Source organism: Pelophylax lessonae (assembly GCF_965119305.1).
Source record: "Pelophylax lessonae genome assembly, chromosome: 3".
Taxonomy (NCBI): domain Eukaryota; kingdom Metazoa; phylum Chordata; class Amphibia; order Anura; family Ranidae; genus Pelophylax; species Pelophylax lessonae.
In genome coordinates, this window is record NC_138770.1 from 293,141,375 (window position 1) to 293,157,307 (window position 15,933).

General features: G+C 44.0%; 1 protein-coding gene across 1 annotated transcript in view; it reads left to right on the top strand.

Moving 5' to 3' along the window:
- LOC309551110 (putative cation-transporting ATPase 13A4) overlaps window positions 1–15,933 on the top strand; it is a 203,764-nt gene that overhangs the window by 127,784 nt on the left and 60,047 nt on the right. The window contains exons 21-24 of the mRNA XM_082251556.1: window positions 10,526–10,635; window positions 12,342–12,438; window positions 13,301–13,373; window positions 13,457–13,631. Of these exons, the coding sequence (XP_082107682.1) occupies window positions 10,526–10,635; window positions 12,342–12,438; window positions 13,301–13,373; window positions 13,457–13,631 (455 nt within the window). The remainder of the gene's footprint in view (window positions 1–10,525; window positions 10,636–12,341; window positions 12,439–13,300; window positions 13,374–13,456; window positions 13,632–15,933) is intronic.

The following is a 15,933-nucleotide window of genomic DNA, read 5'->3' on the forward strand; positions in this document are numbered from 1 at the left end:
TGTTATAGAATTAAAATACTCAACCATAGGGCCTAATAAAATTGTCTTAACTTTTTTTATAATAAACATTAGAAAAACCATCTGGACCTGAACTTTTCCCATTTAAGGAGGAGATTACCTCTCCAAGCTCCCTAGGTGTGATTGGGGTTTCCAAACTCCTCACATTATCTGGGAATAACCTCGGAAAGCTGACCTCTCTCAAATAGTTCTTAATTAGCTGCTGACGTTGCTCAAGTGTCAAGGTCGGATCATTTGGTTTAATATCATATAAAGAAGCATAATAATCCCAGAAAGTTTGAACAATCTTATCCATATGTACTACACTAGTCCCTCCTAAATTTTATTTATAAATGCGGGTGCTTTCGTTATTTGCTCTTAAAGTATTTGAAGCAAGCATTTTACTGTATTTATTGCTGATCTCATAGACTTTATGTGCTTTATATCTATATTTAATTCGTATATTCTAGTCTAGTAATTTAACCAATTTGTTCCAAAGTTCTGAGAGTTTCCTTTCATCAGAGATATTTAATACGTTTATAATTTTTTTTCAAAAATGTGGATTTCGGCAATCAAATTATCAAGTTCTTGTTGTTTTTCACTTTAAATGTGTGGACCATATGCAATTGGGACCTTCTTAATCACTGCCTTATGTCCATTCCAAAAAGCTTTTGGTGAGGTGGAACCTACAGGGTTATTAGAGAAATTCTCCTCCAGGGCTGCTGTCACTTTCTTTCCTTTTCTTTTCTTTACTTTTCTGTTCATTTTTTTCTATTCTATTTTACATAGTTATTACATAGTTAGAAGGTTGAAAAAAGACACAAGTCCATCTAGTTCAACCAATAAAATAAAAAAGAAAATACAACCATACAATCTCATATACACAATCCTATACCCACAGTTGATCCAACTGAGCAAGGCAAAAACCCCAGCAAAGCATGATCCAACTTGCTCCTGCAGGGGGAAAAATCCTTCCTGATCCCCCGAGAGGCGATTGGATATTCCCTGGATCAACTTTACCTATAAATGTTAGTTCCTAGTTATATTATGTACTCCTAGGAAATAATCCAGGCCTTTTTTAAAATCAATCTTCTGAGCTGGCCAGAACCACCTATGGACAGAGTCCATTCCACATTTTCACAGCTCTTACTGGGAAGAAACCTTTTATTATATTCCTTTATTTTCTATTATATTCTTTTCTCTTTTATTCTATTCTTTTCAAAATTAGAATTTCGAAAGACAGCTATATTCTTTCTATTCTATTCTATTCTTTTATATTCTTTTATTTTATATTCTGTTCTTTTATATTCTATTCTATTCTGTTTTATTCTGTTCTATTCTTTTCAAAATTCGAATTTCAGAAGCTGGCTATATTCTATGGCTTATACACATAGTCATTGTAGGAAATCAGCAATTGTCAAATCAGCAATTGTCAGCAATATATTTATATTTTAAAATGGTTTTCAAATTCAATTAAGTGTTCGAATTTTGGACAAACGTTTGTTAGTTATTTGGGATTCGTTTAAATTCTGTACTTATTTGGGACTTCAGATACATCCAAATATCAGAATAGCAAAACTTTTGTCCGAATTTTGATTCAGAATGAAACGAACCACATGTGTTTAGTGGAATCCTTTCATTCGACTGCTCTAACTTTTCTTTGTAGCGAGGGCGGCAGTTAAGTCTCACAACGCTGGAAGACAACTGCTCAAGATTAGAGTTGAGCGGACACCTGGATGTCCGTGTTCGGCGGGTTCGGCCGAACTTTAAAAAAAAGTCCGGGTCCGTGTCCCGGACTTTTGCCGAACTTTTCCCGGACACCGAACCCCATTGAAGTCAATGGGGACCCGAACTTTCAGGCACTAAAATGGCTCTAAAACACCAATGGAAAGGGCTAGAGTGCTGCAAATGGCAGCAAAACGTAGTTAAGAGCATGGCAAGTGCTCTGCAAACAAATGTGGATAGGGAAATAACTTAAAACAACAAAAAAAACAGAAAAATAAAACAATGTTCTTCATCTCTGAAGGACGAGGCCCATATGGAGTAGGAGGGAGGTTGAGGTGGTGGTGGATGTGGCGGTGTCATAGGCGTGTGCACAGGGTGTGCCGGGTGTACCTGGGCACACCCTAATCACCTAGGGCACATAGCATTATCGCTCTGTTTGGCAGTGAGGAGATGGTAAAGATTTCCCTCGGACCTGCTCTGCTCCATTTCTCTTTGCCAGCAGGGAGAGTAATGTATCGGGGCCATGTACATGTAGGCAAACACATGCATGTGTATTTAAACTTTGGGGTGCACACCCTAATGCAATAGGCTGCGCACACCTATGGGCGGTGTAGGTGGAAAAAGCGGTGGAGGAGGACCAGGGCCGGATTAAGAGCATCATGGGCTTGGTGCTGAGGATTTTGAAGGGCCTTAAGGGCCGTGCCTTGGCATGCACCCAGAGGAGGAAGGGTGCAGCCATGCATGCCTAATTCAACATGGGATGCTGTCTCTGAAGCCCATAAACACATCCATGCATCGGCAACTGTCCCTCCTTGTCCGGCCTTCGTGCTGTGTGGGGAGGTTCTGAGGGAGCTGCCTGGGGAAGCGAGCATAGAAGCCAGACTTCTGTGTTTACAAGTGACAGAAGAGCGGTAACAGTGAATATGGCCAACCCAGGGCCTATATAAAGGTAGGGGCCTGGAGCTGCAGCTCCAATAGCCCCTACGTTAATCTGGCCCTGAGGAGGACGAGGTAGCCAACACTGCTTCTTTTCACAAATTTTAAATGAGGGTACACCCCAAAAGAGTGAGAAAGAGCAAACATAGAACAATGGCTGGGTAAGGTCGGTATCCATCGCTATTCTGCACAAGGTACGGAAAAGTCCCGTGGGATCCATGCCTGGTTCATTTTAATGAACGTGAGCTTGTCCACATTGTCTCTGGACAGGCGGCTGCGCTTGTCTGTGATAACGCCCCCAGCCGTGCTAAATACCCGTTCAGATAATACACTGGCTGCAGGGCACGCCAGCACCTCCAAGGCGTAAAGGGCAAGCTCAGGCCATGTGCCCAACTTGGAGACCCAGAAGTTGAAGGGGGCAGACCCCTCATTCAGTACGTCTAGGCGTGTGCACACATACTGCTCCACCATGTTGGTAAAATGCTGCCTCCTGCTAAGACGTTCCATCTGAGCTGCTGGTGCTGCTGTTTGTTGCGGCGTGCTGACAAAGCTTTTCCACATTTCGGCAAAACTAACCCTGCCTTCTGAGGTGCTGGCGGTGCCCTGGTTGCGTTGGCGACCTCTTCCTCCTCCTCCTCCTCCTCCTCCTCTGCCTTGTGCTTCCACTGTGGCCCCGCTGTCAGGTGGGAATGCCAGCAGCATGGCGTCTACCAGCGTGCGCTTTTACTCGCGCATCTTGGGATCACGCTCCAGTGAGTGAATTAAGGACGGTATGTTGTCCTTGTAACGGGGATCCAGCAGCGTGGCCACCCAGTAATCAGCACAAGTTAGAATGTGGGCAACTCGGCGGGCGTTGTGGAGACACTGCAGCATGTAATCGTTCATGTGTGCCAGGCTGCCCAGAGGCAACGAAAAGGCTGTCCTCTGTGGGAGGTGTATCGTCCGTGTCCTCTGTATCCCCCCAGCCATGCACCAGTGATGGCCATGAGCTGGCCTGGGTGCCACCCTGCTGTGAACATGGTTCCATCTCCTCCTCCAGCTCCTCCTCCTCATCCTCCTCATCCTCCAGAACTGTGCCCCTGCTGGACAATTGTGTCCCTGAGGTTTGTGTGTGCAGGAACCCACCCTCGGAGCCCCTTGCGAATGACTGCCCTGAAAGCCTTGGAAATGTTACCTCCTCATCCTCCTCCTCCTCCTCCTCCTCCTCATCCTGTGCCACATCCTCTTCCATCATCGCCCGAATAGTTTTTTCAAGGAGGCATAGAAGTGGGATAGTTAAGCTGACAACGGCGTCATCGGCACTGGCCATGTTGGTGGAGTACTCAAAACAGCGCAACAAGGCACACAGGTCTCGCATGGAGGCCCAGTTATTGGTGGTGAAGTGGTGCTGTTCCGCAGAGCGACTCACATGTGCGTGCTGCAGCTGAAACTCCACTATGGCCTGCTGCTGCTCGCACAGTCTTTGCAGCATGTGCAAGGTGGAGTTCCACCTTGTGGGCACGTCACATATGAGGCGGTGAGCGGGAAGGCCGAAGTTACGCTGCAGCGCTGACAGGCGAGCAGCAGCAGGGTGAGAACGCCAAAAGTGCGCACAGACGGCCCGCACTTTCTGCAGCAGCTCTGACATATCGGGGTAGTTTTTAAGGAACCTCTGCACCACCAAATTCAGCACATGCGCCAGGCAAGGGATGTGCGTCAAACCGGCTAGGCCCAGAGCTGCTATGAGATTTCGCCCGTTATCGCACACCACCACCAGGCCGGGCTTGAGGCTCGCTGGCAGCAACCACTCATTTGTCTGCTGTTCCATGCTCCTCCACAACTCCTGCGCGGTGTGTGGTTTGTCCCCCAAACAGGCAAGTTGTAAAACTGCCTGCTGTCGTTTACCCCTGGCCGTGCTGAAGTTGGTGGTGAAGGTGTTACGCTGTCCGGATGAGGAGGCGGTAGAGGATGAGGAAGCGGAGTAGGAGGAGTTAGGAACAGGAGGCAAACTGAAGCGCCCTGCAATCCTCGGTGGTGGAAGGACATGCGCCAAATTGCTATCCGCCTCAGGCCCATCCGCCACTGCATTTACCCAGTGTGCCGTTAGGGAGATATAATGCCCCTGACCGTGCTTACTGGTCCACGTATCAGTAGTTAGGTGGACCTTGCCAGAGATGGCGTTGCGCAGTGCACACCTGATTTTTTCCCCCACTTGGTTGTGCAGGGAAGGGATGGCTTGCCTGGAAAAGTAGTGGCGGCTGGGCACGATGTACTGTGGGACAGCCACCGACATAAGGTTTTTAAAACTGTGCGTCTCCACCAGACGGAATGACAGCATTTCAAAGGCCAAGAATTTTGAAATGCTGGCATTCAGGGCCAGGGATCGCGGGTGGGTAGGGGGGTACTTCCTCTTCCTCTCAAGTGTTTGGGAGATGAAAAGCTGAACGCTTCCACGGGACATTGTGGAGATGGTTGGGTACCCAGGTGGTGGTGTTGCTGACAGATCCTCTGTTTGCGGGGTGGCAGGTGCCGGTATCACTACAGATGTGGATGGAGAGGCCGAGACTGCAGCAGAAGAGGAAGCAGGATGAGCCAGAGACGTTTCTTGGTTTTGAAGGTGTCTACTCCACTGCAGCTCGTGCTTTGCACTTAGATGCCTGATCATGCAGGTTGTGCTCAGGTTGAGAAGGTTTATGCCTCGCTTCAGGCTCTGATTGCACAGGGTGCAAACCACTCGTGTTCTGTCATCAGCACATTTTCTAAAGAACTTCCACGCTAGAGAACTCCTTTGAGCTGACTTTGGTGCGCTCGTTCCCTTGCTGCGTTGGGCAGTAGCGGGCGTAGTGTCTAGGGCACGGCCGCTCCGCTTCTGCACCCTGCTCCCTCTTCTGCTGTGCTGGTTTCTCTGTGCGACCACCGCCTCTTCCTCCAAACTACTCAGGTCACCTGCATGACCTTCATTCCATGTGGGGTCGAGGACCTCATCGTCCTCCACATCATCTTCCACCCAGTCTTCACCCCTGCCCTCCTTGTCGGTCTCCACAATGCTGAACGCCACAGCAGTTGGCACCTGCGTTTCGTCATCATCGGAGACGTGCTGCGATGGTCCTTGCATGTACTCATCTTGAGAAATAAGTGGTTGGGCATCGCTGCACTCAATCTCTTCAACTTCTGGGGCAGGGCTAGGTGGATGGCCCTGGGAAACCCTGCTGACAGAGTCCTCAAAAATAAGAAGAGACTGCTGTATGGATTGGGGCTCAGACTGCTTGCCTGATTTGCAAGGGGGTGTGGTGAAAGACGGTTGGACATTGGCTGCAGGTGCCAACTCTGACCTTTCTGCAGTAGACCGGGTGGGAGACAATGTGAAGGAACCGGAGGCACTGTCAGCAACCCAATCTACTATCGCCTGTACTTCTTCAGGCCTCATCACGTCTAGAGGCGCATGATGCCCTACCAAATACTGATGCAGGTTCTGTCGCCTACTCACACTTGTGGAAGGTGTTTCACTTGTGCGTGTAGCTGGCACAGATCGACCACGTCCTCTCCTTGCAACAGGAGCTCTACTAGCAGCACCACGACCCAGGCCACGGCCCCTATTTGACGGTCTCCTCATATTTCTGTAATTTATGATCTTGCCCTAGAAAGGTGTTTATTGAATAGCGGAACAAAACAACAACAGTATCGCACGGGTGTATCTCACAGTCAAATATGCAAACTATGCCGCAATTTAATGTTTTTTACCCCAAAAGGGTGTATATTGAATAGCGGAATAGGAAAAAGGATAAAAAAACGGTGTATCTCACACGTACAAACACAGACTAGGCCCCTAGGGAGGATGAGGAAGAGGAGTAGGAGGAGTTGGGAACAGGAGGCAAACTGAAGCGCCCTGCAATCCTTGGCGGTGGAAGGAGATGCGCCAAACAAATTTAAAAGGTGTATCTCACACGTACCGATACAGACTATGCCGTAATTTAATTTTCTTACACTCCAAAAGGGTGTATATTGAATAGCGGAATAGAAAAAATGTTATAATACGGTGTATCTCACACGTACAAACACAGACTAGGCCCCGATTACAATTTTTTGTACTCTAAAGGCAGGATGAGGAAGAGGAGTAGGAGGAGTTGGGAACAGGAGGCAAACTGAAGCGCCCTGCAATCCTCGGCGGTAGAAGGAGATGCGCCAAACAAATTTAAAAAGGTGTATCTCACATGTACCGATACAGACTATCCCGCAATTTAATTTTTTACACTCAAACAGGGTGTATATTGAATAGCGGAATAGGACAAATTTTACAAAACGGTGTATCTCACACGTACAAACACCAACTAGGCCCCGATTACAATTTTTTGTACCCTAAAGGCAGGATGAGGAAGAGGAGTAGGAGGAGTTGGGAACAGGAGGCAAACTGAAGCGCCCTGCAATCCTCGGCGGTAGAAGGAGATGCGCCAAACAAATTTAAAAAGGTGTATCTCACAAGTACCGGTACAGACTATCCCGCAATTTAATTTTTTACACTCAAACAGGGTGTATATTGAATAGCGGAATAGGACAAATTTTACAAAACGGTGTATCTCACACGTACAAACACCAACTAGGCCCCGATTACAATTTTTTGTACCCTAAAGGCAGGATGAGGAAGAGGAGTAGGAGGAGTTGGGAACAGGAGGCAAACTGGAGCGCCCTGCAATCCTCGGCGGTAGAAGGAGATGCGCCAAACAAATTTAAAAAGGTGTATCTCACATGTACCGGTACAGACTATCTTGCAATTTAATTTTTTACACTCAAAGAGGGTGTATATTGAATAGCGGAATAGGACAAATTTTACAAAACGGTGTATCTCACACGTACAAACACAAACTAGGCCCCGATTACAATTTTTTCTACCCTAAAGGCAGGATGAGGAGTAGGAGGAGTTCGGAACAGGCAGGAGGCAGACTGAAGCACCCTCAAATCCTCGGCAGTATGAGATGCGCCCCAAAAATTGGAAAGGTGTATCTCACACGTACCGACACAGACTATCACACAATTTAATTGTTTATACCCAAAGGTTTTGATCAAATAGCGGAATAGAGAATATGATCCAAAAAAAAAGTGTATGTATATCACACGTACACAACCACACTAGGCCCCAATTACTATTGTTTGTACCCCTAAAGGCAGGATGAGGAGTAAGAGGAGTTTGGAACAGGCAGCACCCTCAAATCTTCAGAAGTATGAGATGAACCCCAAAAACTTGCAAAGGTGGATCTCACACGTACCAACACAGACTATCCCGCAATTTAACTGATCCCAAAGGTTTTTATTGAATAGCGGAATAGGAAATATGATCAAAAAAGTGTATGTATCTCACACGTACACAACCACACTAGGCCCCAATTACTATTGTTTGTACCCCTAAAGGCAGGATGAGGAGTAGGAGGAGTATGGAACAGGCAGCACCCTCAAATCTTCAGAAGTATGAGATGAACCCCAAAAACTTGGAAAGGTGGATCTCACACGTACCAACACAGACTATCCCGCAATTTAATTGATCCCCAAAGGTTTTTATTGAATAGCGGAATAGGAAATATGATCAAAAAAAGTGTATGTATCTCACACGTACAGAAGCAGACTAGGCCCCAATTACTATTGTTTGTACCCCTAAAGGCAGGATGAGGAGTAGGAGGAGTATGGAACAGGCAGCACCCTCAAATCTTCAGAAGTATGAGATGAACCCCAAAAACTTGGAAAGGTGGATCTCACACGTACCAACACAGACTATCCCCCAATTTAACTGATCCTGAAAGGTTTTTGATTAAATAGCGGAATAGAAAATATGATCAAAAAAAGTGTATGTATATCACACGTACACAACCACACTAGGCCCCAATTACTATTGTTTGTACCCCTAAAAGGCTGGATGAGGAGTAGGGGGAGTATGGAACAGGCAGCACCCTCAAATCTTCAGAAGTATGAGATGAACCCCAAAAACTTGGAAAGGTGGATCTCTCCCACACGTACCAACACAGACTATCCCCCAATTTAACTGATCCCCAAAGGTTTTTGATTAAATAGCGGAATAGAAAATATGATCAAAAAAAGTGTATGTATATCACACGTACACAACCACACTAGGCCCCAATTACTATTGTTTGTACCCCTAAAAGGCTGGATGAGGAGTAGGGGGGAGTATGGAACAGGCAGCACCCTCAAATCTTCAGAAGTATGAGATGAACCCCAAAAACCCCAAATATCATTCAGCTCTGCTGCAGGCCACAACTTAATTTTTTTTAACCCAAGGCTGTATATTGAATAGTGGAATAGAAAAAAAGTGTATAATTTTTGAAACCACTCAATATTAGCACATGTGAACTGAACACAGCAGTGTATGATCAGTCACTCAGCACAGCAAAGCTGAAGGAAAAATGCTGCACACAGTGACTGATAGAAAAAGACTTTTCTCCCTCCTCCTCCGTGGGCAAAAAAGATTGTGTTCACTGCACCCCAAAAAGATTGTGTTCACTGTACCCCAAAAAGATTGCGTTCACTGCACCCCAAAAATATTGTGTTCACTGCACCCCAAAAATATTGTGTTCACTGCACCCCACAAAGATTGTGTTCACTGCACCCCAAAAAGATTGTGTTCACTGTACCCCAAAAAGATTGCGTTCACTGCACCCCAAAAAGATTGTGTTCACTGTACCCCAAAAAGATTGTGTTCACTGCACCCCAAAAAGATTGTGTTCACTGCACCCCAAAAAGATTGTGTTCACTGCAGCCCACACACAGCAAAATGGATGTGGATCACTGACACCTGCCTATCTCCTATCCCACACCACACAGCAATATCGATTGTAGTTTGTAGAACACACTTTCCCTAAAAATCAGCACACTCTATCCCTAACAGGATTTATAAGATCGTAGATCGGGACTGCAGACCCCACCCCACACAGCAATATCGATTGTAGTTTGTAGAACACACTTTCCCTAAAAATCAGCAGACTCTATCCCTAACAGGATTGATAAGAGATCGTAGATCGGTTGACTGCAAACCCCACCCCACACAGCAATGTCGATTGTAGTTTGTAGAACACACTTTCCCTAAAAATCAGCAGACTCTCTCCCTAAAATGCCTACAACTCGCCCTGCCTAACACACTCCGACCTGTCCCTCAATTCTATCCGGACACAAATGTTTTTTTTTTCCTGTCTGTCCCTAATCAGCAGCCAGCACGTTGATGTGTGCTCTCTCCCTGATCTAAGCAGCAGAATGACGCCGTAGCGGCGCTGCCTCTAACTTATAAAGACTTGGTCACATGCTTCAGACGGCCAATCACAGCTACTGATACATTTGTAGGCATGGCTGGGATGGCTTAGGCACACCAGTTAAACGCTTGTTGATTGGCTGTTGAAAGCCCGCCATGAAAAGCGTGCCAAAGCATGCAAAACCCGGAAATAAAATGACCGAACACGGATTTTTACCCCGAATATACAGTAAAGTGTTCGTGTCCGTGTTCGGGTAAAAAAAATCCAATTATTCGGTACGAACACGAATAATACAGTCCGTGTTCGCTCAACCCTACTCAAGATAGTATCTGGCAGCTATGAGGAGGCACAACAGGGAACATTTTTAGGACAGGCAGCAGTCTGCGGGTAATGGAATACATACACTTATACAAAACCTATGAGAATGGTGATGTATACCCCTTCCCCCCCAAAAAAATAAAATAAATAAAAATAAACTTCAGCTTTAAGTAAAGTGAAGAGAAGCTAATTGTGGCATAATGATTTATCAGCAATTTAAAGCAAAAACAAAGGTAATACAAGCATTACAAACATTATTTGTTTTCCAATGTTTCTTCTTATTTTCACTAATGTATTATTTTTCTTTTGTCCTTTCTCCACAGGCGCTTAAAATATCTCATGCTGGAATTTCGTTGTCAGAATTAGAAGCATCTGTTGCTTCACCTTTCACTTCCAAAATTCCAAATATTCAATGTGTGCCAATGCTCATCAAGTACGCTTTTTGCATGTTTACAATCTGCATAGGTTTGGCTATAAGAAATTTAATTAATGTTTTAATGTCAATTATAACTGGCTGTGCACATAAAAGGGAAAATGTCCTAAAGCAGTTGAGAAAGTGTGCTTTACTTTGAATTTCTTTGGTGAAAATAATCCAAAACAGTGTTTATTATTCAGTCTGTAGTAAAGTTATATAGTCCAAAAACTATGGTATACCTTTATACTGTATATATGAAAATTGATCAATCCTGATGTACAGACAGTCTCATTTTCTGATTCACGAAATGCCAGGACAGTAAAAACATCCCCCAAATGATCCCTTTTTGGAAAGTAGACAGTCCAAGTTATTTAGCAAGAGGCATGGTAAGTTGTAATTTGTTTGTCACAATTTTTTTCGAAAATGAAGAAATTAAACAAAATAGTTATTTTCATAATTTGTTTTTATATGCTGTCACCAGTGCAGTACAGCGTTATCATATAACTGGTGTGGCGGTGATCAGAGATACTGACTGATAACAGAAACAAAAACTGTCTCTGCATTTTTATTACTTTTTTACACTTTTTTAGTGAATGGGTAGTGGTACTATGTAACCCATACTCATTCACATAAGGGGGGGGCAGAATCTTCTTAAAGGAGGCTTTCAGATTCAAATGAGCCCCCTGCCTGCATACCCTCACAAACACAGCCCAGGGTTGTGGGGAAGAGACCCTTGTCCCCATTAACAAAGCACACCCTCCCCCCATGTTGAAGGCATGTGCCCTGGTATGATTCAGGAGGGAGTGGAACTTCCACTTTAAGTGGTCCTGACCCCCTGACATGCCACATTTGGCATGTCATTTTTATTTTTGGGGGGTACTTAGTTTTGACAGGTACCCGCTCCCACTTCCGCTCGGGCCGCCTAGGCGGCTTGGGCGGAAGTTCTCCTCTGCCCCTCCCTCCCTGCAATCTTCTGGGACACGTCACAGGTCCCAGAAGATTGCCCGTTCATTCAGGATGCGCAGTGCGACTCGCGCATGTGTAGTGCGTACCCGGCTGTGAAGCCACAAGCTGTCACAGCCGGATGCCCACACTAGAGATGCTGGTGCCTTGGGGAGAAGATGGAGAGAAGCGAGGCTCCTCCCTGCCACATCGCTGGACCATGGGACAGGTGAGTATGTGTTTATTAAAAGTAAGCAGCTACAGTTTTTGTAGCTGCTGACTTTTTATAAACACAAAAGCCAGTGGAATTCCGCTTTAACAACCTGTTTTTACTGCACCCTGATTGGGAAAGCTTTGCAGCGCGCAGTGCAGTTGCAGGTGTTTGGCAGGTCAAACCCCCGCTTAACACCCTGCAAACTCATGTTCGGGCCAAATTGTTCGCCCAACTTTAGTTATCACTTTTATCTTTTAATTTCTTTTTTTGTTCTTTTTTTATCATTTTGATGTGTGTTCCTTTAGTAAAATGTCTTACAAAAAATAAGAGTGTCTTACTAACAAATAAAAAATATACAGTAAATATAAAATATATATACATATATCTAATATAACTGCAGAGCCAGATTTGTGATTGCTATCAGTAGAACCAAATGGAATAAATGGTCCTTGCTGTGTTTTAATAATAGCACCTCTACTTCTATTTTGAGAAAACGTTGTACATTGCTTAAAATACGTACAACACTGTGTACTACAATGTAATAAGGCAATGTTATTTTCTTACACAGGGAAGGAAGGAATACTTTGGTTACCACATTCTCTATCTTCAAGTTCATGACCATGTTCACCCTTGTTGGTCTAACTTGCATAGCATATCTATTTTGGGTAAGGTTGCCTTACTTTAAAATTTTCCTTACTTTGAAGATGTTTTGAAGTGTTTGCTTCCTGGATTATTTTTTTTTTTTTACAATTGATTTTTAGATTCTCTCATTTGTAAATCTTTGTATCTTTGTTAAGTTTAAAATTAACCCTAAAACTTACTCCCACCCAGCAGCCATGGCTGTATATAACTTTTAGCTAAATTAGCTAAAATATTATCTGCACTGGCTTTCTATGGGCTGCCTCCTAAGCCCAGAGATGTTAATGAGGTGGCTCCATAGAATCTTAAAAGGATTTTCTGCACAGGAGTTGTGAGTGCAGGGAACATTTTAGCCAAATGATGGAATCATTGGAGTGTTCACATATGCTTTGAATACATTTGCTTATGTCTACCTTTATAGAATGTAAAAGGGATAAAATCCCTCTTAGGTTTTTTTGCTGTCTGTGTCCCATTGGGAAGATTTATTTATTTTTTATTTTTTTTGTCTCCCACCCTGTTAGACCAAAGAGGAAGTATGAGGGAATTTCTCTAAAGAGAGGAGAAATCTTATCTTAGTCAGTTGTCACTAGAATAAGTATCACCCTTGGAAAATGTAACGCCTTTACCTCTTAATGAAAAAAGCAACTGTAACATTTTACCATCACTTAATGTGCCTGCGGCAGTCATCCTCAGGACTAAAAGAGACAGCAAATAATATCTGACAATGGTTTTAAATTCTGCTCCATTGAAAACAAAAACCAAGTAAAAAAAGTAACTTTGGATATAATATAAATTGTATACTCACCACAGGAAACACAGCTCTGTATAAATATTTTGCACGTTATGAAATAATTTGTTTTTGCCTTACACAAAATTATTTTGCCTTAGAAACAAACCCTTCTTGGAAATTATCAATACCTATTACAAGATTTGGCTATCTGTGTTACAGTGGCCTTAACCTGTAAGTATTTATCATTTTAGCATTTTTTTTTTGCTGACTTCTTCAATAATACACTGTATGACACAACATTCTTCTTTATTTAGTAAGTTTGAATGGTCCAGCATCAAAGCTCGCTCCATACAGACCCCCAGGACAGCTTCTTTCTCCTCCATTATTATTGTCCATTGCTATGCACTTCATCTTCACTGTGATTGTACAGACAACTGCTTTCTTCCTGCTTCAGCAACAGCCATGGTACAATGAAACAGATGTCTTCAGGTAAATGATTACCACATGGTTTGAAGATCTAACCATTCTTTAGCCACAATTTGAAAAATACTGTTTTTTAAGGACATTGGAAATTATTTTATTTGAAACTCATATTGTCGTCATTATACTCCCTCACATGGAGCTTTATAAAAATGCAGCTGTAATCCAAAGCAGGGATTGGCAAACCATGGCACATGTGCCCAGGTAAGCTTGCGATGCCTTTTTCACTGAAGACAGGCCATAGTCGACAGTCAATTACAAGATTAATTACCTGCTCATGATCTTTCAACCCCCTGATATCACTAATGTGATGATGTTAGTGTGAGAAATAAGGCCACCCACACACACCCTCTTCCTCCTAAATCTGCAGCAGATATTTAAAGTCCCTCTATGTCTGGAGGTATCATGTTTTGGCAGATCTGAGGTCTGAAGGTGAAGAATTTGGGGCTAATCGGAGGTCTAAATGTGTATGTACACTGCTCAAAAAAATTAAAGGAACACTTTTTATTCAGAGTATAGCATCAGGTCAGTTAAACTCCTGGGATACTGATCTGGTCAGGTAAGTAGCAGAGGGGGTTGTTAATCAGTTTCAGCTGCTTTGGTGTGAATGAAATTGACATCAGGTGCATTAGATGGGCAACAATGAGACAACCTCCAAAACAGGAATGGTTTTACAGGTGAAGGCCATTGACATTTTTTTCCCTACTCATCTTTTTCACTAGTTTTGCATTTGGCTAGGGTCAGTGTCACTACTGGTGGCATGAGGCGATACCTGTACACTATAGAGGTTGCAGAGGCAGTCCAACTCCTCCAGGATGGTCCATCAATACGTGCCATTGCCAGAAGGTTTGCTGTGTCTCCCAGCACAGTCTCAAGAGCATGAAAGAGATTCCAGGAGACAGGCAGTTACTCTAGGAGAGCTGGACAGGGCTGTAGAAGGTCCTTAAGCCATCAGCAGGACTGATGCAAGGAGGAACAGGATGAGCATTGCCATTGCCAGAGTCCTACAAAATGACCTCCAGCAGGCCAATGGCATGAATATCTCTGATGAAACAATCAGAAACAGACTTCATGAGGGTTGCCTGAGGACCCAACAACCTCTAATGGGCCCTGTGATTGCTGCTCGGCACCATGGAGCTTGATTGTCATTTGCCATTGAACACCAGAATTGGCAGGTCCACCACACTTTTCACAGATGGGAGCAGGTTCACCCTGAGCACATGTGACAGATGTAAAAGTTTCTGAAAAAGACGTGGAGAATGTTATGCTGCCTGTAACTTCGTTCAGCATGAAAGGTTTGGTGGTGGGTCAGTGATGGTCTGGGCATCGGCTTATCCATGGAGGGATGCACAGACCTCTACAGGCTAGACAATGGCACCCTAACTGCCATTAGGTATTGGGATGAAATCCTTGGACCCATTGTCAGATTCTACGCGAATGCATTGGGTCCTGGGTTCCTCCTGGTGCACAACAATGCTCAGCTTTATGTGGTGAGTGTATGTAGGATGAAGGAATTTATACCATTGAATAGCCCCCACACTCGCCTGACCTAAATCCAATAGAACACCTCAGGACATTCATTTTTGGCACATCCAACACCGCCACATTGCACCTCAGTCTGTTCAGGAGCTCAGTGATGCCCTGGTCCAGATCTGAGAGGATATTCCCCAGGACACCATCCGTTGTCTCATTAGGAGCATGTCCCCATGTTGTCAGGCATGCATACAAGCGTGTGGGGGCCATACAAACTATTGAGTACCATTTTGAGCTGCTACAATGAAATTTCAGCAAAATGGACTAGCCATCTGCATTATTTTTTCACTTTGTATTTTGGGGTGTTATTGAATTCAGCACACTGTAGGTTGATAATTTTCATTTCCATAAAACAATGTGGCATCCTTTTGTTCCTAACACAATACCCAGTCCATATCAGTATAGATATCCTGCATGATATTTTTCCTCATTGAGATCTGATGTATTTTCAAAGTGTTCCTTTCATTTTTTTGAGCAGTGTATTTAGACCGATCTGAGGTATGAAGGTGCAGGCATTGGTGTTGATCTGAGATCTAAAGGTGCAGGAATAAAGGCTAACTTGAAATCTTAAGAAACATTAAATGGGCAGATCTGAGGTTTGAAGATGCATGCTTTGAGGCTTATTTGAGGTCTGTAAATACATTAGTTGGGATTTATAAAACATTTAAAAGTGCATGCTTTGGGGCTAATCTGAGGTCTGAAGGTATATGAATTTGGGCTAGTGCACAGTAATAGTAACTACAAACATGTTTTGTGTGTCCACCAGTTAATATAATAA